The sequence below is a fragment of the Gopherus flavomarginatus genome, chromosome 3 (genome assembly GCF_025201925.1).
Source record: "Gopherus flavomarginatus isolate rGopFla2 chromosome 3, rGopFla2.mat.asm, whole genome shotgun sequence".
Taxonomy (NCBI): Eukaryota; Metazoa; Chordata; order Testudines; family Testudinidae; genus Gopherus; species Gopherus flavomarginatus.
The window spans coordinates 154230486-154254553 of NC_066619.1; the positions used below are offsets into that span (position 1 = coordinate 154230486).

General features: G+C 41.1%; 1 protein-coding gene across 1 annotated transcript in view; it reads right to left on the minus strand.

Moving 5' to 3' along the window:
- SLC4A4 (solute carrier family 4 member 4) overlaps positions 1-22226 on the minus strand; it is a 262517-nt gene extending 240291 nt beyond the window's left edge. Inside the window, exons 1-2 of the mRNA XM_050945480.1 lie at positions 21749-22226; positions 5120-5299 (exon numbers count right to left, since the gene is read on the minus strand). Coding sequence (XP_050801437.1) covers positions 5120-5299; positions 21749-21977 — 409 coding nt within the window. The 5' untranslated portion in view covers positions 21978-22226. The remainder of the gene's footprint in view (positions 1-5119; positions 5300-21748) is intronic.
- Positions 22227-24068: the final 1842 nt, after the last annotated feature.

Below are 24068 nucleotides of genomic sequence, written 5' to 3' on the forward strand. Positions count from 1 at the left end.
CACATTGATGAGATTGTGTTGGGGAAAATTTACCCTAGTCAGGCCCATTCTGTACCAGTTCTGTGGAAAGAGGGCCTCTTTTTCCAGAGATATCAGGTTGGCTCCTTTCATGAGCACTAAATCACTTAGAATATAAACAAAAATCCTTTCTAAGCAATCCTCCTGTGGCTGGAAGAACTGAAGACTGTACATTTCTGTCGCACACAAATTTTGAGTTGTTCGCAGAAACTGGACACAGATAAAAAGATTACTAGATACAGTTCCCAAATCCAGCTGTGCCATGCTACCAGTTCTAAATTAACAACGTGCCCTTAGAAGAAGAGGTCTACATTTATAGACCTGTTCAATCTCTTCCCTGTCTCCACTGACATATTTTGTCTGGGCTCATCAGCATGGTACAACAACCCGACCTGGTGATTCAATGCAGATTTGCACACAAACTCCAACTGACAAGATTTCAGATTTGCCAAGGGAGGTTATGGAATCACCTTTAGTGGGGATATTTAAAGCTGAATTTGATACCTGCCCATCAGGGACAGGAAATTATAGACTCATAGACTCTAGGACTGGAAGGGACCTTGAGAGGTCATCGAGTCCAGTCCCCTGCCCTCATGGCAGGACCAAATACTGTCTAGACCATCCCTAATAGACATTTATCTAACCTACCCTTAAATATCTCCAGAGATGGAGATTCCACAACTTCCCTAGGCAATCTATTCCAGTGTTTAACTACCCTGACAGTTAGGAACTTTTTCCTAATGTCCAATCTAAATCTCCCTTGCTGCAGTTTAAGCCCATTGCTTCTTGTTCTATCATTGGAGGCTAAGGTGAACAAATTTTCTCCCTCCTCCTGATGACACCCTTTTAGATAGCAGTTTTCAGGTATCATGTCCCCTCTCAGTCTTCTCTTTTCCAAACTAAACAAACCCAATTCCTTCAGCCTTCCTTCATAGGTCATGTTCTCAAGACCTTTAATCATTCTTGTTGCTCTTCTCTGGACCCTCTCCAATTTCTCCACATCTTTCTTGAAATGCGGTGCCCAGAACTGGACACAATACTCCAGGTGAGGCCTAACCAGTGCAGAGTAAAGCAGAAGAATGACTTCTCGTGTCTTGTTTACAACACACCTGTTAATGCATCCCAGAATCACGTTTGCTTTTTTTGCAACAGTATCACACTGTTGACTCATATTAAGCTTGTGGTCTACTATGACCCCTAGATCTCTTTCTGCCATACTCCCTCCTAGACAGTCTCTTCCCATTCTGTATGTGTGAAACTGATTGTTCCTTCCTAGGTGGAGCACTTTGCATTTATCTTTATTGAACTTCATCCTGTTTACCTCAGACCATTTCTCCAATTTGTCCAGATCATTTTGAATTTTGACCCTGTCCTCCAAAGCAGTCGCAATCCCTCCCAGTTTGGTATCGTCCGCAAACTTAATAAGCGTACTTTCTATGCCAACATCTAAATCGTTGATGAAGATATTGAACAGAACCGGTCCCAAAACAGACCCCTGCGGAACCCCACTTGTTATACCTTTCCAGCAGGATTGGGAGCCATTAACAACTACTCTCTGAGTACGGTTATCCAGCCAGTTATGCACCCACCTTATAGTAGCCCCATCTAAATTGTACTTTCCTAGTTTATCTATAAGAATATCATGCGAGACCGTATCAAATGCCTTACTAAAGTCTAGGTATATCACATTCACCGCTTCTCCCTTATCCACAAGGCTCGTTATCCTATCAAAGAACGCTATCAGATTAGTTTGACACGATTTGTTCTTTACAAATCCATGCTGGCTATTCCCTATCACCTTACCACCTTCCAAGTGTTTGCAGATGATTTCTTTAATTACCTACTCCATTATCTTCCCTGGCACAGAAGTTAAACTAACTGGTCTGTAGTTTCCTGGGTTGTTTTTATTTCCCTTTTTATAGATGGGCACTATATTTGCCCCCTTCCAGTCTTCTGGAATCTCCCCCGTCTCCCATGATTTCCCAAAGATAATAGCTAGAGGCTCAGATACCTCTTCTATTAACTCCTTGAGTATTCTAGGATGCATTTCATCAGGCCCTGGTGACTTGCAGGCATCTAACTTTTCTAAGTGATTTTTTACTTGCTCTTTTTTTATTTTCTCTTCTAAACCTACCCTCTTCCCGTAAGCATTCACTATACTAGACATTCCTTCAGACTTCTCAGTGAAGACCGAAACAAAGAAGTCATTAAGCATCTCTGCCATTTCCAAGTCTCCCGTTACTGTTTTATTTAAAAAGAGACACTATTAGGTCTGCGGGAGATTGGACTAGATGACCTCTCAAGGTTGCTTCCGGACATGATTCTATGAAATATTTCCATTAATTCTTGGAAATGATTTTAACAAATAGTGACTAAAACTCAAGCAGTACTGTGCTTGTGCCTGGAAACCTGAACATGAAACTGACTACAAACAAATTACCTATGTAAGTTGCACTGACAATTTCATTTTATTGGCTAAACTAGAGAAATGCAAGCAGTAAAAACAGATTTAAAAAAAACAACTTCTATTACAAGTAGATGAGGTTAAGAATTTTTTGGAATTTCTTTAATTTTAAAATGTGATTTTACATGTTTCCACTGAAAATCTTCTTACAAGATTCACTTATCCTTCAGTTCACTCTCCAATGCACCACATCTCAAACATTACCCAATCAAATTATACATAAGCATTGACCACAGTGCTTCTGAAAAACGTTTTTGTTTTATTCTCTCATTACATGTACACCCAGACCATTATCTTCTCTATGAATCCAGTATTTGCTACACTACATTCACCAGGTCTGAGTCACTCAACCTCTTCCAAATTGCGTGAATACAATACATTTTTAGTATTATTACAGTGAAGGATAACAGTTGGTTAGAGTCAGCCTCAATCCAAATCAGTGTTATGCAAGTGCCTTAATTGCTGTCCCAATGCCCCTTAATCCCGTGAACTGCATCACCCCCTACTATTCTATTCTTGGGCCTCTTTAAGAGAGAGAGACTATTATGCTCAACTGTGTCAAATTGCACGGTGGATTTATAACTTCATTTTCACCTTGGTGCAAAAGGCAGTTCTTTCCTCTTCTGATGACATTTCGCTTCATACAAGCGTCAAGCAAGCCAGTCCACAGCCTGATACTCTTCTATACTACGGCACCCCTTTGTATATATCTGGCAGTGTAAAGGTGGGTTACTGTAAATGAAAATCAGACCTGGTATACTAATTCCCACTCTCTGCCCTCTAGCAATTTTTAGAGATAAATTCCTGTTCCACTGTCTTATTTCCAACACTCCTCTCAGAGGAAACGCTGATGCTCTATATTTCCCAGTTTCTTTCTTCTCAGAGTCCAACCTAGCCACCTGTAGTGCCCCTTTGTTCCAGTGATCCATATCAAAACTCTCCACTCTGTCCTACTCTTACTGTGTGATTGAGGTCCAATATCTACTTCAGCCTCTTATGACACCTGCTCTCTGACAAGTGTCTTTTTTTAAAAAAATGAAAGACTTCATATCAGCTTTATCTTAACTTACCTCCATAAAAATACTATTCAAAATCCCTAAGCTCTTTAATCCTAATATTCTCAGTCATCTACTGCAACTGATCCTTACTTAAAGGCCAGAACTTAAGTTGAATGCTTCTTAACATGAAGTGTGTTGGGGTGGGGGGGAGAGATATTACCTTGCGAACCTTTAACAGAATGGAATACCGTGGGCATGAGAATCTGATTGTGGGGGATTTCTATCACTAGGGTTCATTTCAGCTGCCTCTTCCCGCTACTGCGGAGAGCAACTGGTCTGCTCCGAAAATTGGTGCCATAGTCGAATGTGTTAATGAAATAGCAAAAGGAGAACCAGATACTTAGATGGCCAAAAGGCCTTTGACAAAGTCTTGCACAAGAGTCTACTGAAGTAGTCATAGTCTGAGAGTCAAAGTAATCATGGCTCAGGAATAGTCAGAGACAGAAAACAAAGTAGAAATAAATGGCCAGTTTTTAAAATGGTAGAAGGTGTCAGTGGCAGAATAGTAGCCACAAGGTTTTTGTGCTAGGACTGGTGAGGTTCAATCTATTTAGGAATGCTCCGGAGACTGGAGAGGTTGGGAAGGCAGGGTGAAGAAAGCAGGCAGACATAGTGCAGACTATCACCTTATATTCTTCCCATATCATCAAACTTCTACAGCGTGACACCATTTTCAATAGTTTATCACAGTCTCTCTCTTCCTGTTCTCTAATACCCCAGCCTCTTATTTAAGCAACCACTTTACAGAAAAATGAACCTATAGCCAGTTGGGCAGACGGGTACAGGGCCTGGGAATCAGGCTTCACAGACTATCCCCTAGAAAGACACTCAAGAGAAGGTACTCCACTAGACAATTCAGGTGTCTCATCTCTAACACTCCCTGCCCCAGCTGAATATCCCAAATCAGATGCCCAATCTATCAGTATACAACTGAGTCATACAACTAAGGTTACATTTTCATTCCAACTTTTGTTTATTAAAAAACCTCTTATTCTTAAGACAATTCAATAAATAGTTGGAGGGAAGCAGCTGATAAACAGCAGCTAATTACTAAAGCAGGCAGGCAGGCACGCATCATGGTATAAAATTCTGCAATTCCGAATCAAAACATTTCTTATGGCCTTTGACAGGGGACTTGGTTCTTCTGTTATCCCACTGCTAGCTCTGTTTCTAGCTGACCCACCTGGGCAAGTGACTATCCTTGTACCCTGGGAGGCTGTGGATATGCTGCGTGCAGGAGGAGGAGTGGCAATGGATCAGTTAGAACAGGTAATTAGATTTCAGATTGCTTGCTGTCTCCTCACATACCACATCAATTCGGTTTTGACAATTTGCACTGACAATGTCTAACCCAAAAACGACACCTGACGGTGAACAAAGATGAAGCGCTCACGTGGGGTGCCTAGGTGGTGTCTCTTCCAAACAACAATTCCCTGGCAACTGATAAAATACATGCTGACCCCGCAACACATGCTGGTGATGTTGTTTCAGGGATTCAGTTTCCTTCTAAATGCTCAGGACAAGAGCACTGCACATTAATAGAGTATCACGAGGAATGCCAGAAAGTGATGGTACTCACTGAGTGGTTTAAGGATGCCGCTGCTCGTCTCATCTGCATTTTCTACATCTGATTTGTCGGAGTAGTACTCAGAGATTTTTTCTCTTTCCTTCTTCTCCTTTAGCCCAGGTCTTCTTCTATGGCGTCTCCTTCTCCTATAGCTCTTAGGCACATGAACCCCAATGTAGACAGTGTGATGGCCTATGGAACAATAGGAGCATTAATTTTCATCACATGCAATTTGCAGAAATACCAAGAAGTCTAGTTTATATCACATTTCATTGTATGAGTATCCCTAAACAAGGGCACAACTTGCTGCTTTACTCAAACATTAATTAGCAGCTTTTGAATCCCCTTTTGGTTTGTTTGTTATTTCTTTTATGGTCAAGTAGTTTAAAAAAAAATCACAACTGACGCTACATGCAAGTGTAGACCTGTTGCTGGCTATTCAATATTTGTGGCTATTTTTCTTTTAAAAAAATCACAATATTTCTGCAGTTTCACTCTTCAAGAAATCTCCCCATGAACCTACTTGTTCTGTTTTTAAACAAACACACTTTTTGGGCCGGACACTCATCTGGTCAATCAACTGAGGATGATTTATACCTGCTGAATATCTGGACCAGTGTCCAATATACCAAGTAATAGCCCAAATCTGGAGGGGGGAAAAAAGCGCTAAGATATATGTGTATTACTGCATCAGAGCAGCAGTGTTATGGTTGAGGAAGAGGCTCCTCTTTTAAGCTCCTGCCTGTTAAGTATCCGATACTTTCCAAAACTTCAAAAAACAAATTACAATTTGGCCTCAGATTGCTTATGCTTGTTCTCAAATACAAAGATGTTTATTCTCCATGCTTTTTTTTTTTTTTTTTAAAGCAATGGGATAAAATTCTACTTGTCTATTTTTTGAGTTGGATAAAAAGTTCTTGATTCTTTATTTTCTAAGTCCCTTGCCCTCCAACATCAGCCTAGAATGAAGAGATTCTTTACACTTTAGGAAATTATTCAGACATTTCTTGTGTACTCTAACTCAACCATCTTATTTTTAAAAACTTCAGACACACCCGCCATGGATTCAGTCCCTGATAAAGACAAGTGCCTTTGATATGTTTGAATAACTTTGGTTTATCCACTCATTTTACAATGTACCATTGCAGAGCTTCAGATAAACACACTTGTTTGACCATTGACTGAAGTATGTTTATCTGAAGAGGTGATCCTATTCACATGTGAGAACAGGCGTATTTATCTGAAAGCTTGATCAGCTCTTTTTCCTTAAGCTCAGAAATTTGCAGTTATTGTTCCCCATAGCCATCATCTATCTCAGTTGCCTTGCATATATTTATTCATTTAAATCTTGGCAGTTAACCCACATACACAGCATGAAAAAAAGTATTGATTATACAGAAATGGGAAGAGGTGCAATTGCTGTGGGAACCCAAACTTGGAAAATCCAACTTGTGTGCATTTTGCCCAGAATCCTCACGCCAGCAACCTAAGTAATTCAGCTGGGATCTCTGTTGGAGAAAAGAGAAATTCTTCAAGGAAAATTAAACTACAGCGAACTAAGGCCACTTTACTTCTGAATTGAGAACATCCACACAATGAGTTAATGCACTTTAACTAATGCATGCTAACTTCACACCTCTAGTTAATTTGCCCTTTATTTTCCTGAGTGTCCCTGTGTAGACATGGCCTAACACTGCTTCAGCATTAGTGCAGACAAAGACTCCAAAACTTTAGGCCTCTTAGCACAACAAGCTTTTACCAAGTTTGCAACCAAGCTGTAACATGAATAAATCCATCTACGCTTCACAGACACACAATATGGGTCTCATGCGACTCCTTCTGTTGTGAATGAGGTTTTGATCTCATTCATGAGCAGGACTGACATGACTGTTAAGCTGTGAAAGCATTTTAAAAAATGGTGATTCTGCTATAGAAATGGGAATACCTAGCCCCATCTACATAACTAACTTAAGCTACTTCAGCTGACTCCTGGGCCCGTATGGGCTGGAACATCCCAGAGCATGTGGCACCATGTGAAATTCTTGATGACCAACGCCTGGAACTCAGGCAGTGTGGGATAGCTATCCAGATCTTCCTGGATTGCGTAGATGGGGACAGTCCAGTCGGCAACATCTGTACCGGGGAACCTGCCGACTTTGTGGACATGTTAGTTGTAACAATATCGGATGAACATGTACAGCCTGATTACATGAATGAGATTCTCTGTGTTCTTTACATGGGGCCTTTTGAAACCAAAAATCAAAAACAACAAGGCCAAGTGAAAAGTATTCGTTAATTTGGCCCATTTTTGCTGCTTTATAGAAAACATCTTAAAATACTCAACATTTTTCTTCATAGACACATGCCAGAGTTCCTTTCCTAACTCCTGCTGCTGTAAGTGTTGGTAAACTGGTCAAGCAGAAAAGACTGAACCCCAAAATATTTTACAGCAGGAAGAATTTATCCTTTGATGCTTTAACTTCTAATTCACAACTCTCAAACTGAGCAAAAAGTTATTTCACTGGTCATTTTTTTTTAAAGAGCTATAGGTTAATAAATGAAAAAGCCAAAGCAAAATGAAAAAAAAAGTATGAGATTTTTGTTGAATGATTGTAGTTTCTATTGAGGAAAGGGTATTTCGTTCTTGCACAGAAATCAGGAAGGAAGAGAGTCTATATTCATTAAGTATATTTACATGCCAAAAAACTTCTATCACAGTGTACGCAGAGTACAGTTATATAAACCAGAACATTAGATAACCTAATCTAATTTGCAGATTTTCTCTGATCAAATCTATGGTTTCAATTCACACTTCATGAAATGTAATTCCACAGGAGTACAACACATTCAGATTAGCAGCATAGGAGTCAATTTCATATTAACTTGTGCGTTTAAACAGACACACGCATCCCAAAAAACAATACCTGTTAAAATAATAAGGTTTCAAGATGAAGCTTACAAGTAATGCTAAAGATAAGGTTGTCCATGCCATCTGAACTCTGCTCTTGTGTGCACATACATTACACACATTTCTGTAGGAACCTTGCCTCATTCACTGAGAGAGTCACTCTTGTGCACAGAGACAGCACAAGGCTTGTGCATTACTTAAGTGGTGCACAGGCCTTGTGCTGGCACACTGCACAGGGCCACATTTCCCCTTGTGTGCACGAGTTGGACAATGCATTGTGAATGGAACAACTGTTTTAATATTTATTTTTATCCTCATTGTTCAGCACATGGACCCCTGCCTCATTCACTGCACATCCTCTGTCATGTTCACTACGAGCCTACCTGTACTCTCAATTACAGAAATATACATCCAGATCTAGCCTAGGCTTATGCTCTACTAATTTCCAATAAAGCTGGGCAAAAATACAGGGACAGACACACAGGACGCCCTGTCTCATTCACTGCACCATTCAACCTGCACACTCCAGGTCTGATCAAATAACTCCCATTGACTCCTTCAGTGGGTTTTTCACTGACTTCAAAAGGCATCGGATGAGGACCTGAATGAAACAGAAGTCCTACAAGAAAAGTAGTTGGCAACTGTGCCTTTATTTAAAGGCTGTATTGTAATGCATATATGCACAAGAAAAAAAAGTGTTACTGGATTATCTGAACCTTGGCATCGAAGATCTCCACCTCACAGTCTTAATGTTCTTTTCATGTTTTTGGTAAGGTTTTTTCGATTTGTTGTTATTACTAAAGAAAAGAAAAGAAAAAACAAAAATCCCATGGTGTGGGACTACTTGGAAGGCAGCAGGAAAATGCTGTGTTGGATCAAAAGAAAAAAGGGGGTAACTCTTGCCTCATTGAAGCATGGATACCTGTAGAGCCTTGACACTTTGCTTACTTTACTCCAAAATTTTGCATCAATCAGAATAATCACCCACATTCCATGCACACCTTTGGACGTTGAGGAACCCACTCAATCTGCTTATCTACACAAAGGTGCAGTGCAAATGCAATGCCGGGAGATCAACAGTTATTGTCAGAGGCAGGGAGAGAACTCAGTCTGCATGGACAGTGTCTGTTTTTAAACAAACCATTACAATGCAGTAAAATAGAATGGGTTTTCACCACTGAAATGCACACAAATCTCAAATTTCTACCCCAAATTGCTACGGTGCTTGGGCTGTTTAAAAAAAAATTTAAAAAGGTCACCAAGTCCCTAGAAGAAAATTATAAAAAAGCAACATCTGCCCCTCACCATCAGCAGCCATCTTCAAAAACTTCAGTCTCAACAGGAAAAAGTTTGAGAAAGTGGTAAGCAACTGCAAAAGGCTCTTCAGAATGCAAACGTGTAGGCAACCTTCAATGACAGGCATCAACACACATGCTGCCTATAATACTTTAAATCAATACTTATCTCTGATCTATCAGAAATTTCTAAACCTAATCAGATCCTTAGGATAGGCTGACAGTTTTATTGGGGGAAAATGAGGGCAGGGGGACGGTTGCATGAAAGAACGACCTGTATTATCCTTTCCAAGAAAAAGATTTTGACTGAGGGTTGGGTGCTCCCACAGTGGTGTTAGAACAATTTTTAGAGTGGGGGTGCTGAAAGCCATTGAAGAAAATTGTAAACCCTGTACATGATGGGAACCACTTTGAGCCAGGGAATGCTGTCCCTACTTCCATCACCCTGTGCTTTTGAGGAAATCTTTATCTGGACTGACACAGGTGTCAAAGAAAAGCCCTACTGGCTGCTGGGTAATACCTAGGTCAGGAGGAGAACTAAAGCAGCCATTTTCATTCTTGCTATCCTTCTTTAAGGCGCAGCATGCTAACATGCCGTACAGGCATCTTGTGAAATTTATCAGGCATAACCATTTGCATTGAATGGTTCTCATGGGAAAGCTAAATTATCCCAGCAAGTAGGAAATGTCTCAAACCTAGTGCATTGAGAATGTGTGTCAATTGCTTCCTGCTGGGCACTCTGGGAGGAGAGCCTAGAAGTTTATCTCAGAACTCACAACAATGTAAACAAATGCCAACCACTTCCTTCAAGTGCATTGAACAGGAAAATCTCTTACTTAGCCACCTCCTTTGGGGAGGGAGAAAGGAACATTAAACATTTCTCTCCCTTGCAGAATGGAGACCTGCAGCTAAGTAATGCAGATGCTTGCCTGCACATACACAACTTAGTTTCACGTTACCAAAATCTGCACTGTGCTCATGTGATCAAAAGGATTAAAGAGATTGTCTAGTTCTGCTGGCAGCATATTAAAGTATTAAGTCTACAGGCTTACTATGATGTGTTTCTATTATCAAGCTGACCACAGAATTGAAGTGACTCAAAGAAGGAGGTTGCTTTAACACAGCCGTGGGAAGCACCTCACCCTCTTATATCTGGCTTTCGCATCTGGTCAGGGCAATAAGATTTCCTTGTCAAAGAGTCACTAACTGCCCTTTCTGTTGTGGATACTGTCCCCACCCTACACCTGCTGTTTCTTTTGATATTAGATTCCCACACATCAATGGAGGTTATCCACTGTGCCCTTGCTGACGTTTCCAAATGCTCAGTTAGCTTTTATATGGTGCCTCAACACATCAGGGTTAAGTTGTATCTTCAAGTACATGAGTGTGACCCCTACAGAAGCCATGAAACTGTGTGTTCATCTTGGAGACAGAACTTGGTCCTTATTGTAGTGCCATAATTCTCTGGACTCTTCACCCTTTGGTGCAGCTGATGAGCCATGATATTCATTAGGGAGCCACCCCTCAGTCATTTACTCTTACATATGGAAGGCAGCGTGTCCAGTAGATAGGGAAATGGACTGGGAGTCCAGAGACCTGGATTCCATGTGCTCTGTCACTGGCTTGCCGTTTGACCTTAGCTAAGTCACTTCACTTCTGTGTGCCTTTGTTTCCCCTCTCATCCTCAGACTTATCTACTGAGATTGCACGCAACACAACAGGACCTCTAGACACCACACGAGGACAAGTTAATTTATTAATGCGTTCCTGGTTAGGTTAATTATTGGGCAGCACTATTATACTCAGTGGCTCGATCTGGACACACTAATTTCTGTACTTCAGTCTAATGAATTTTGCTAACATTTTTGCAAAGACAGAGCAGTAAGAGAGGAATTCTATTCTTTCTGCATGATTCTCCATGAAGTTCTACTCACTACATCAACTACAGCAGGTCAGCACACACTAGCAGCCAGAATGATAATGTGATAAACGTGAAGGTCACTGCAAACATTGCAGTAGGAAGCTTCATTGTAAGCCCCCACTTTCAGTGGTTTATTATAATTTTCCACCAATAAATTACTTGGGAGCCAAACTCTATCATGTTGGATTGCAGTCTGAGGGTGAGGGCTTTTTTTTTTTTTTGTTACCAAAGGAAGAAAATGGGCTTTTTTTTTTTTTTTTTTTAACATTTTAAGAAGCTTATTCAGCTGCTTTTTTGCACTCTAATACCCCAGTTTGGATTTAAACATTCTAAGGTGGTGCATACCTAGCCCTCAGTAAGTAAAAAGCACTTTGCTAATCTTGAAAAGACCTGGTTAAGACTGTTTGCAGATACCTAATCATGCATGCATTTAAATCAGTATGGGACAAAGCGTAACATGTATGGGGAGCATGCCATTTTCACTTGGTTGTAAGATTCTTCTTCTCTGGACCTGCCTTCACACTCAGTGCATCAATCTGTCCCTTGCAAAGCCTCCTGAAATTCCATTAACCACTTTCAAGATGGTATCCGAAAGGGTTATGCAGGCCTAGGCGCTTTTTGCAAGTCATGTGCTTTCAGTTTGAAATTTCAAATGTAAAAGAGATGACGGATCCCAGGCTCTACAGCAAACTAGAGAGTGTATGAAGTTTGAAGCAGCAGATGTAGAGGCTCAGCAAAACAGCTGACAGATTTGTCAGCTTGTAGATACAGTAATACAAGAGGACACCAGTGATCATCGATACCACTATCTATAACTATATAAAAAAAATTAAAATTTAAATTAAAAACCACCACCACCACCGGAAAAATAATGTTCTGGTTGCAAAGTCAAGCACTCAAAAGTTAGGCAATGCCAGAATTAAGATAGTTTTCCATGGGAAATTTCAACACTTCAGAAATAAATAAAATCAATGCAAAAAGAATACATTTTTGGCTGATAAACATGTCATTACGGTGCCTCATTTGAGTTGTAGTTTGAGTGCCCTGTGCCCCCGTTCTCCTCTATGGGCTCAGACATATCTAAAGATTTAAGGGGGCGGGGGGAGATGAACTTTTCAACACTTTTAATGCCTCATTTCTTCAAAAAATTAAGACATTTCCTGAAGCACACCACCTTCTCCCAGGTCAGTTACTCAATAGCTGAACTCTACCAAAGCTTCTACATGTTATGTTTTATATCTAACAATGGGATGTTTAATATAATGATGGGGGAGCACTGATGAGGAAAACAACATGTAAATAAGAGAAATAAGTTCCAGTGACCTGATGAGACATCCAAAAATTGTGTGTCTTCCCAAAAGTGAATTTACTCTTCAGATAAAAATGATCTCTACAGTCCTTAAAGGTTCACGTGGAACGACACTATAGTCAGCTTGTGCTGAAAGGCACTTGAAGAGGATGAGTGCAGAATAAAGGATATGTTTGAATCTCAAGCTCTCTCAATTCCAAAAGCATGATTTTTCCCTCCTTCACTCCACACCTATTGATCACCATTGAGTTAAACTGAAAAGTTCTTAAGAAGATTTAACATGGCTTTTCTGAAGCTTATCGTAGAGGTGGTTTAGTGCTGTACCTTGACGCTGAAAGTAAAAAAAAAAAAACAAAAACAAAACAAAAAAAAAAACCCAAGATTTAAGTAGTGAGAAGAACTTAAACTAAAAAATAAAGGTGCATTCTTCATCGAGCACCTTAAAAGAACATCTACAAACCTGAACATTTAAATGAAACAGTGGGTATAAGCAACCAAAAGATGCAGGATTGATCTAGGAAGGAAAGAGTATGTGTGCAGTGGAATCTGGGACAGACACTCACATAACTGAGTGTAGTTGCTGCATGGCAGATAAATGCCTATAGCTGGAAAATGACAAATTGGTCAACACTGTTAAGATAGAAGACGACAAGCACGTTTTGGGTATTCAACCGGAGGTTTTTATAATCTATTGTTAGACGCTTACCTACAAACCTATAAGCAGCTTTTCTGACTCTTCAAGTGTGAGAGGTTAAACAACCTACAGAACCTGCCATGCTGTGAGCTGAGCTGATCAGGTCAACGCTGCCTGGATCCTGATCAAAGAGGATGGCTTCTGAAAGAGCAGTTTACATATATTATAAAATCTTACACAAAGTGTTAGTCCAAGGTTTCCAGAAATGAAAACTCATTTTGGGTACCTCTGGTTTTTTTGAGACGCCTGATTTTCACACACGTCCTTTAAAAATCAGACTCCCTTAAGGCATCGTAAGTGGTGCACTCAAAATTGAGGCATCCAAAACAATGTATTGCTTTTGAAAACCTTGGCCTGAATGGTCTCTTTTGGAGTGTAGAAATCATCAATGCAGACAGACCCAATATTAAACTGTGTCTGGCATTATAAATGCATCTATGCAGTTAGCAGCCATGTTAGGTATAAATGAGTGGCTTGATTTTCCACAGTTGCTGAGCCCTATGGAGCCCACTGACGTCAGTGGGAGCTTTCAGCGTTCAGCCTTTTGGAAGAGATTAAGCCCCTTCCTTAGGCATGAAAGTTTGAAAATTTTGATCCTAGTTCTTCTAATTGTCTGAGCAGGAAGGACTTTGAATTTTGCAAGCGTGTTGCACTGAGCTGTGTTGGAGGACAGGAGACTTCTACTGCTGATGAACTGCATGCCATTAAGTCTAGAAGAGAGTCTTTCCTCCCCCTTAGGTGTACTAATAATTCCTGTGATTATGGAGAAAACCAGGGCACTGGTTATTATTGTAGAGTCATAATCAATACATAATTTGTTTAACCTAAACAAGCCTCTACCTCATCGCCTCAAAAAAGTGTGTTTGTAGTGCACTAAAAGTGTCCCCATGATACTTAGAGTAAATTGCTGTCATTTCAGTGCCTGCCCAGGTGTTTGGCATATCAACTGGGGCATCGCAAGAACTCTGCCACTCCCAACACAAGCACAGGTGGTCAGGACTGGGAGACCTGAAGCTGTCTCCTGCATATCATAGCAGAGCAGCAGCATGCATGTATGAGCAACAGAAGCGTGTGTCAGTGAAACTAACCACCTAAATTTGGAAGAACGCACACCCTGTGCTTTAGAGACTGAAATGTGAGTCACTGTCACTGAAAGCCACTGCTAGCGCACACAGGGGCAGGAGTGTTGGGGAAAGTACACAGAAGGAACAAGAAAAAAGGTACAGAAAATGCCTATAAGAATCTAACAGAAAGATGATGGACAAGAAATGATGGACCAGAACAGATCAAGGATCCACCTAGTCCAGTACCCTGCCTCCGATTTTGGCAAATGCTGGGTGCCTCCATAAAAGCCCTTATCATGCATCTAATTCTGCAGTACTACTGTACATCGCGAGTACATCCTAATGGCACGCTGCTTCTGGGTATGTAATTATGGTTAACTATATTGAGGACACAGTTTTCTTTTAAAAGGGAGATTGCACCTAGATTCTGGAGTACTCCAAGGTCAGGCTCCTTGATACAGGGCCCCCATGAATCTCCACGTCCACCCGTCATGCTGATAGCCACACACACACACAAAAAATCACACTGGTGAGTCTGGGTCAACTGAGTAGGGCTTCTGGGACTTGTGCTACGGGGCTACAAGTAGTTGTGTAGACATTCCCACTCAGGCCGGAGCCTGGGCTCTGAGACCCACGCTCCTTGCCAGGTTTCAGTGCTCAGGCTCCAGCCCAAGCAGGAATGTATACAATACTATTCCAGCCCCATAGCGTGAGCCCAAGTCAGTTGAACTGGATTCTAAGACTCACTGCTTAGAGGTTTTTTTTTGCAGCGTAGATGTCCCCTAAATAGTCTGATTCTCATTTTATACCCAGGCCACTTTATTCTGCTCTGTCACGGTAAAGGGGCCTTCAAGTGAGTATAAATATTAAGTGTGCTCACTTTAAAGTCCCTTTACACTGCCTCTTATACCCACAATATTGCCCAAAAAGTCTTGGAATACCACTGGACCCATGAGAAGAGAACATGCATACCCTAGAAATCATTAAGAGAATTCTAGAACACAGAGAGCCCATATTAGCTCCACTGAGTTACATGGCAGCCCTGGCAGTACCCACCAGAGTAAACCCAGCTTTGCTGCTTACAGGTGCATAGATCAAAGCAATGAATATTTCTCTTTCCCTTAGACCAATGAAGAGCAAGATTCTTTCCCAACAGCCAGTGAACACACAAACAGGGAAAAAGTCAAGCAAGAAACCAGGACTGGTCCTAAATTCTGATTTTATCCACTGGGCCCATTCTATTTCTGTTCCTCTCACTCCTCTCCACCTCCAACCTTGATCACCCAGGCTCAGCCTCTCCTTTCCATGTGTCTTTACTCTACTTGCCCTCTCGTTCTTGTTTCATGAGGAATAGTTAAACAAAAGCACCCACTGGGCCTTCTCTCTATATCTTTTGTTATCTTATACGCTAACCTGTCTTTCCTCTTACTATTCTCTCCTCTCCTGGAAGCTCTCCAGCATTCCATATGCATTGCCCTTCTTGGGAGCTTTTCTACTCCGGTTTGAAATTAGAACTGATTAAATGAATAGAGTTTATTGATTCAGTCTATTGTTTGTTATTTTTTACCTTTTGCTTCCCAGGAGGCTTTTTTGTTTTGTTTGATGTTTTGTCATTTATGAGGTATAATTAAGAATAGCTTCACTTCGTTTCTATAGGTTTTGATTTTTTGCACAGATTATTGGTTTTAACTGGTCTTTCTTTCCCTTTAGCAGGTATTGGCTTAGGTGGCTTCTCAGTATTTATTTCTAGATCATTAATGAGAAGAAAATAAAAAGTGAGCCCAGGATGTCAGTAAACCAAAATGAAAAGTCACTAAAATACAACTCCGTCTTCCATTAGAAATTCCACAGCCGTGACTGGACCTCCCTGCCATATTTTAAGTTTTCCTAGATTCAGAGTCCAAGACCAGAAAGGGAGCATTTTGATCATTTAGTCTGACCTTCTGTATATGTATTTTAGGTTATTTGTTTACAAATAACCTGAAGGAATTCAGAAAGGGATGGGGTATCAAGCATAGCAGAGACAGGCCAATTTTATATACTCTTCACTTTCAGTCCTAAGCAGTCATGCAGTGTTTGGACACTAATGAAGAGCTGCTGGGTCTCACCCCAGAGGCAGACACATGCCAGCAGTGGGGGAAGAGAGTCCAACTGAAAGAGTTTGTAAAAATCTGTATAGCAACTTGAGATCCCTCTGAGCAAATGGTGCTCGTGGTTCCTGGGCACATGTGTGTCCCAGCATCCTGCTTCCAGGTTCTGGCCTGCCGCTGAGTCAAACAACTGGGGTCACATGAGAACCGCTGGGGTGCAGCACTTATTATAAAAGAGTGGCTATTTGTACAGAAAGAGGAGAACTCAGGGCCAGTGGAATCCATACTAGCCAAGTGGGAGCAGAACAAGTCTCAGCTAGGAGAGGCTTTAGAAATGAAATGGTTTGGGGAAGGAACTTCAGAGCCCGGGGAGAGGGCTGGCAGATCTGTACTGGCAGCGAGGTTTGAATTGTTATGTTTTCTTAGCAAATCAGATCCAAAGAAGGGGATGTGACATAAACCACACGGACACATAAGTGGACCATAGCACTGTCCCATCCACCAGCTGTCCTCAAGCAGGGGTCCAGTGCCCCCGGGGGGCTGCAAGCAGGTTTCAGGGGCTCCACCAAGCAGGGCCAGAGTTAGACTCATTAAGGCCAAGGGCAGAAAGCCAAAGCAGAAAGCCAAAGCAGGGCTGAAGCCGGGGCCCTGACCCATGCCACCTGGGGCTAAATCCGAAGCTTGAGTAATGTAGCTTTGCGGGCCCCCAGGCAACTGCCCTGTTCTCTACCCTAAAACACTGGCCCTGGCTTTTATATGCAGAAAACCAGCTGTGGTGGCACAGGTGGGCCGTGGGGTTTTTATAGCATATTTGAAGGGAGGGGACTCGAAGAAAAAGGTTGAGAACCCCTGCTCTACACAGTAAGTGTATATTATTATGCATACAGTTAACAGTATGGGCCCTGATCCTGAAAAGGGATCAGCCTGCACAGTCCCAGCAAATTTGCCTGTCAAGCTGCAGTCTGTGCAGGCAGCTCACTTGGCAGGCCTGGCGCGCTGGTTTGCCTCCATTAGTACATCCAAAGCCCTCCACTTGGAATACTCTCTCACACCAGCAGACCAAGGGGCACAAAGCCGCAGTCTGACTGTCACCATTTCAACTAGCATGGCCTTCAACCAGGTTTGATTAGCCGCCAAGTTGGAGAGCAGGTGTGCATCTCATTCCTGTCACTTTTGCACAGAGATAGTTTTTAAATTGATCATTTAATACCATATTAAGTGTTTTTAATGCTGGCTGAGTGTTTGCTCCTTGCCTTTAACTAAGGAGATCAGCAATTCCTATCTTCTCCCTTTAAAACAGGGGTTTAAAAAGCCATGTTACTGCCATTATAGTATTACAAAACACTTCTTCAGATTTGATGTAAAATCATTTGTACTACTAGGCTCTGTCACTGGAGAATTTAATATTTCTTTACAAGAAAGACCACTCAGCACCTATACAGTGCCTTTTCATCCTCAAAGGACTTTTAATGTTTAGCATGTGGGTAGCCTGTGCCATCCAGGAGGTTAGATGATCTGGTGGTCCATTCTGGCCCTAAACTCTATGACACTTCCCAAAGGTGTACTTTCTTTAAAAGGCAGAAGGAAAAACCCTGACAGTTCTTTTTAAAATGCACATTCAGCTAAGTATCATTTTAAATAAAATCACTTTACAGTCATCCCAATTTTGACCCAAGTTTTTAACTCAGAGCCCTTCAGATAGGACATTAAAGTGTCACAGCAGCAGAAGTGAGAAAGCACTGATGTCATACACGACACCAGCACATTTTAAGATAACATTAAAGTCTGCCAGCTACCCTGCCGACAGATAAAAGACTTTTGCAGCAAACTAGAATGCCATCTCGCTTACAGATAAAGAAGATTAGCCATAAGTTGAAAAAAGCGGATAGTAAACATGCTGGTAGATTTACTAGTGTCAAGCTATCAAATGTTAGAAAGATGGTATTATGCAAAGAATCTCCTATTAGACCACTTTAAGGTAGGTTCTACTGCATTTGTACAGAATCAAGCCTTGAGAGTTTGTCCAAGCTGTTCTACAGCATATTTAATACTATACAAAGCATAACAGAATTAAAACAAGAAAGGAGACAAAATGGAAATCTTTTATATGAACTCTCTCAAAGTTTGAAGGTTCACATAAAAACCAGAATTGAAATCCAAACCCCCTACTGCTATAATTATTTACTATTTGTATTGTGGCAGCACTGAGGGCCTTTTCCATATCTAGGGGGCCCCATGTGCTAGGTGCTGTACAGATACAAAACAAGACAGTCCCTGCCCCAGAGTTTACACTTTAAGTAATCACTCCTAATTTTACAACAGCAAAATCAGAGTCCGTGGAGGTTTTGAAGACACAAAAATGCAGCTCTCTCTGCTATTCTCCAATTTAAACTAAACTAAGTTATCAAAACAAATGAACAAAGTACATTCTGTGGTAGATTTTTCCTTTTAATTTCACTTGTTCATTTATACTATATTTAAAAAAAAGAATCAATCAGTAATTCACAAAGTCTCCCACTGTTACTGCAAAATGAGTGATGTTTTGCGTGAAGCAAAGTTAAAGGTAGCATTTTATGACATTACAAATTTTTCCCTCCAAATGTGTGATAATACAAATCCACTGACATCACAACAGGGGCAAGCAAAAGAAAAAAGGGTTTAGCAAAAATGGCAAATGGTTTTAGGGGTTGGGAGGGTTATTTTTTTAATTAAAGTTTCTCTTGATGCAAAGTCCCTAATTAAGTTCCATGTTTCTCTGATCCATGTGTAAAGACGTTTATGTAGATAACTCCCCTTAACATTGATGAGATCCACAGACAAATTTCCCGTGTAACAGAGAATTCTATTCTAGTCAGGTTCCAATACTGCATCCAACTTCATGGCATCCCTAACTTATTAAAGTAGATGGATACAGGGTGGGGGGAAACTTGCGGAAATGCAGGCCACATTCACCTACATACCTGAACCCTGTCAGAGTGCCACTCCATCTTCACAGTTTTAACTGCCAAACTTGAAATCAAGTATCCTCCACCCCACTATGAAGTCAGAGCTATTACTGGCTTGAGAGGAGTTAGAGAGGCAAGATCTTATCACAAGGGATAAGGTGGAGCTTAACTTGTTTTGGAACAAGGGAAAAAGTAAAGTAATCTGTCTCACATATCTAGATTCCTAACTTAGTGGAATTTTAGGAATACGTCACTACCTTTTAAGAAAGGAATGTACAGTGCTGTAGATAAAAGGGGCTGCTTTTCTTTTCTGAAAACCTTGACCCTGGAGCTCTGTCTGTTCCTCGGTCTCGCAATAATGCTTACATTTTCCCATTCTCTGAAATGGAATCGGGAAGTATCCTCAGTAAAATATGCTGAGATATATTTCCGAGCATCTCTATATGTCGTGAGCCAGCCGCCAACAAAGCAGCTCTTCATAAAAAAAAAATGTATTGTAGTTATTACTTATGCCCTTTTGATATTAAAGCAAGGTAGGCAGGTAGCATTTACCCATTAACATCAGAAATAAAATGATAACTTCTCCATGACAATAAGCAGGAAATGGCCAGATACACACAGAGATCTTAAATTATCTTTGAAGTCTGGGGACATGCCATAGGGGCATATGCTCTCATATAATTCCCATTAGCGTTACTGTTACAGGTAGATTAGGCACACATGTGTGGTGTGTTTTTGGTTAGGCAAATGCAACGTATACAAAAGGCCAACACATGAATAATTATTTATACGGCAAAGTGCCCAAAACGTGCCCGGTGCTGTCAAAGCACATACAAAAAGGACAACCCATGCCCCAAACAGCAGCAGTCAAGTGGCACCTTGAAGTCTTTTCACATTAGCACACCTGTTCCTATTCCGATAGGAGGGCAGTTGCTACACTGCAAGTATTCAAACATGTACATGTGCTAGCTTCCTTAACTAGTTACCTGGGGTGTTTGAGAAGTTTTGTTGTAATACCTAGGCACTGCCATTAATGAGATCAAGGGAGTTAGTTATACAACCCAAAGTCTGAGTCTATCAAAAGGCTCAGACCTGGAGTTACAGTTCCCAGTCTCCTGTGCTGAGGAATTATATACACTTCATCTCTTTTCATGTCCTCTTACTCCCTGCCCCCAGCAAGGTGATAACAATTGGACTGTGATTCTTTAACGATAGATCACATTTGCATATTCACCTGGAAAGAATATTAAAGAAGGGTCAGATAGAAAGTCACAGTCTTAACAGCCACCCAAAACCCTTCTATTTTTAATACACTTTTAGGGAGTTGGCATGATCTTTTGCTGCTCTGCTCCTTACACCTATAACTGTGTTTTAGTATCTGGGGGCAGAGGGCAGGTTTTATTTACATTGTTTCCACCTGCAGTTACAGGGCTTGTCACCATTTTAGGCTTTAAAATATGGAGAAACTTTTAAAGAAAAAAATACATGTCCACATTCTGTGCCAAAGCTTTCACACCCGTGGGGGTCCGTATCCTCTAACAGGAGACCCTCTCACCCCAACACTTATAGACAGTAAATGGCCTAGTTAAAACCAACAGGGTGATTTTTATAGCTATGGAGCACAGCTGACATAGCTGAGGAAACAAAACACTGCGTTCCTCATACCTGGCAGTTTCCAGGCTATTTTTCATTGAAATGATTGGTTTGAATTGCTGGAAGCTTGATAGTTGCAGTTAGAGACCCAATCGCTGTATTTTGCGTATATTTTTTAAAACTACTTTCATAGTTTGGCGGGAGTTACATAAATATATTTAGTTTATGCAAAAAAAAAATTGAGATGCTCTTGTTCATTTCTTTAAATTTGGGGCAACTCTTGGCCTAGTTAAACAGGTCCATTTTCTCACAGAAAGTCATGGCCTGTATTTCTTTTAAGCTGAAAGAATCCCACAGAAAATGATCCTCTTAGTGCCATGAGTCTGGCGCCCAGGGGCCAGCACTCAATACTGATAGCTGAGACCATTTTGTGCAAGGGTCTCCTCCATTTGTGAGGCCTGCCAATGTATACCATACAAGGTGCAATATTGATTCCTAAGTGCTGTGAAATGCATTTATGTAAAAAACACACAGCATCTCATGGCTATTCTGTGGATGCACGTGAATGTCATTCTGGAAATAAAAAAGAAAGAATGCCAGTAGCACATAAAGCATCCCATTTTCCAAGTGAGAGTTAAGGTGTAAAGAGTCAAGTCCACACTAATTCTGGCTGTCGCCATTTCAATCATTTTTAAGCTTAATTGTTCAGAAAAAGAACTATCCCTTTTCACTGAATCTGCCTGGGGCAATTTGTTTAGCTCTAACATAGAAATATTAAATTTTAAAGAGACACATTAACCCCCAAAAATATAGATCTCTTACCTTCCACTTCTTCTTCGTCGCATACATGCTTAAGGAAGGAAGCCCCTCTGTCCAGCACCGCCTCATCCTCCATTCTGTAGTAATAGAAAAGAAAGAAAGAGTGCTCAGACTTCTCCTGGAGTGAGCTATTTGAACCAGCCCAACTCCTGGGCAGGTTAACTTGCAAACTATTGTTCATGTTACTGGGTGGGCGCTGCTGCTCTTCTTTCCGTGTCTGCTGTTCCTTCATAAAGCTCCTTTTGAATGGCGTTTGGTATTAAGCTGGTCCCACGTAGCTCAAACTCTAACCTTGAGAGGGCATCAGCAGTGGCAGGTGTGAGAATGGTAATCCCAGCTCGGAGTCTTTTCTTTAAAAAAAGAGACGCACATAGTAGTTTGGTGCGTCTGTACGCTAGCCGATAGCTTGTGGAAATCCGGTTTCACTTAAAAACTCTTCTAAAACACATTGCCTGCAGAGTCACCTACACAGAGTGCATACAGACAGACAGACACACACACATTCTCATGCACGGTGAGAGACGAGGCGCCAGCCAGCCTCTTAATACCAGCAAAGCACACTTCTCTGTGGAGAGGCAAGCTTTGTGTCACATGTTGGCCTTACGGAAATCTGACATCTGAGGATTATCTAGAGACCAAGCTACAGCAAGTCAGGCCATCACAGCAGTCATTGGTGTGTGCCGGCTATTCATTCATGTATTGATTTTCTAAATTTCTCTCTTTCATTGCTCTCCCTTCTCTCCCCCTTTCCTTCTCCCCTCACCTCCCACTTGTTCCTAATTTTATAACAATGCCAGGAAGCCCTCCTGTTCCATTAAATGTGATTTTCACTACACAATTTCACCACTAAGTAAGATCGCCGAAACTTCCCAAGCAGCACCAAAGTCAATGAGGCTTTTCAGAGCATGTAACGCTGCAGAACTGGGGCCTAAAGTTTTCTACCAACTGTGAAAGACAGGTGCATTTGGGAAACAAAACATTGCACCCTTCCTGCAAAGGCTCAGAGGGCCAGCCCGAAGTGGGAGAACCCCTGGAGAACATACTAACACATTATCAGGTCTTATAATCATGCCCCCCAAAAGAGCACTCTAAAAGCAATAGCAGCTACCAGTAAATTGATTTAGATCTTCAAGAGCTCAGGGTAATATGATGCATATAGAGACCTGGCAAACAAATTTGTTTACTAGGGTGTCTGCTTTGCTACAGGATGTCAAGCTTTCTCTGAGCAAAAACCATTCCAAGAATTTTATAAGCCAAAAAGCTTCATAATTCCCCCTTGTCTCTCCATTTTCCAACTAACAGTTTACCAGCAATTCTCCCATCAACACTTGGTGTTTTCCTCCATCTTGGACTCAGTTAGTAACATCCACATTATTGTAGCCTTTAGCTATTAGTTTCCAGCTAAGAAAAGCTCACTTCGCACAGCAGATTCCCGAATATTTCATATAGGGGGAGGGGCAGAGGAGAGGGGGCCAGATTCAAAACCAATAATTGAACACCTGCATTTGTTTCTTCTGGACTACTGGACAACAATAATTACTAGAGCACCATCTGATATGTTTAATTCTAGAGCTGAGCCCAAACCAACATCCCAGATCCTGGCACCCACAAAGTTTAGATCCAATTCTGAATTTTGAAGCACAGGCCCATCTCTAGTTAGAGATGGTTTCCTCACATACCTTATTGTAGCAGGTAACCAGAAGTCTGTTCTGGAGGATAAATTCCTATGATTTTACAATGTATGAACATTGTACCATTTTACAAGCTGCTGTTCCCCTGCAGGATGGGATAAGATGTAACGTTCTCTACAAGCTAGTATTAGCAGCTAACAATACAAACCCAGCACACACGCACAAAAGCCTTGCCCCAGAGTTCACATTTATTAAATTATTCAACAGTATTTGCACAACTTTTGTTACGCAGACTAAGGAACTGATTCCATGGCTGGTCGTCTATGTGCAATGGGTCAGAGAGAAAAAGAGCGTAAAATAAACTGTTTCTCTTTTTAAATAGCACAGCAGTTGCTTGCTGTAAATGCAGCTGAAAACATCTGGAACAGATGGCACTGAATTTTCAGACCAAATAGAAACCTAATACACATGCATTTCTCCCTTGATTACTTCACAAAATGTCTATTCTTACAGAGGCTTCCTCACAAACTGCTCTGTCAATATGTCAAAGGAGAAGATCCTCTTTTGAAGAAGCAATATCATTTCATTTAGAACCCAGATTGTGTGTGTTTATGAATGGGTTTTATAAACATAACATCAAGAGGAATATTTTCAAAAATTATTTCCATTAGCTTTATTTCCAATTAAGATTG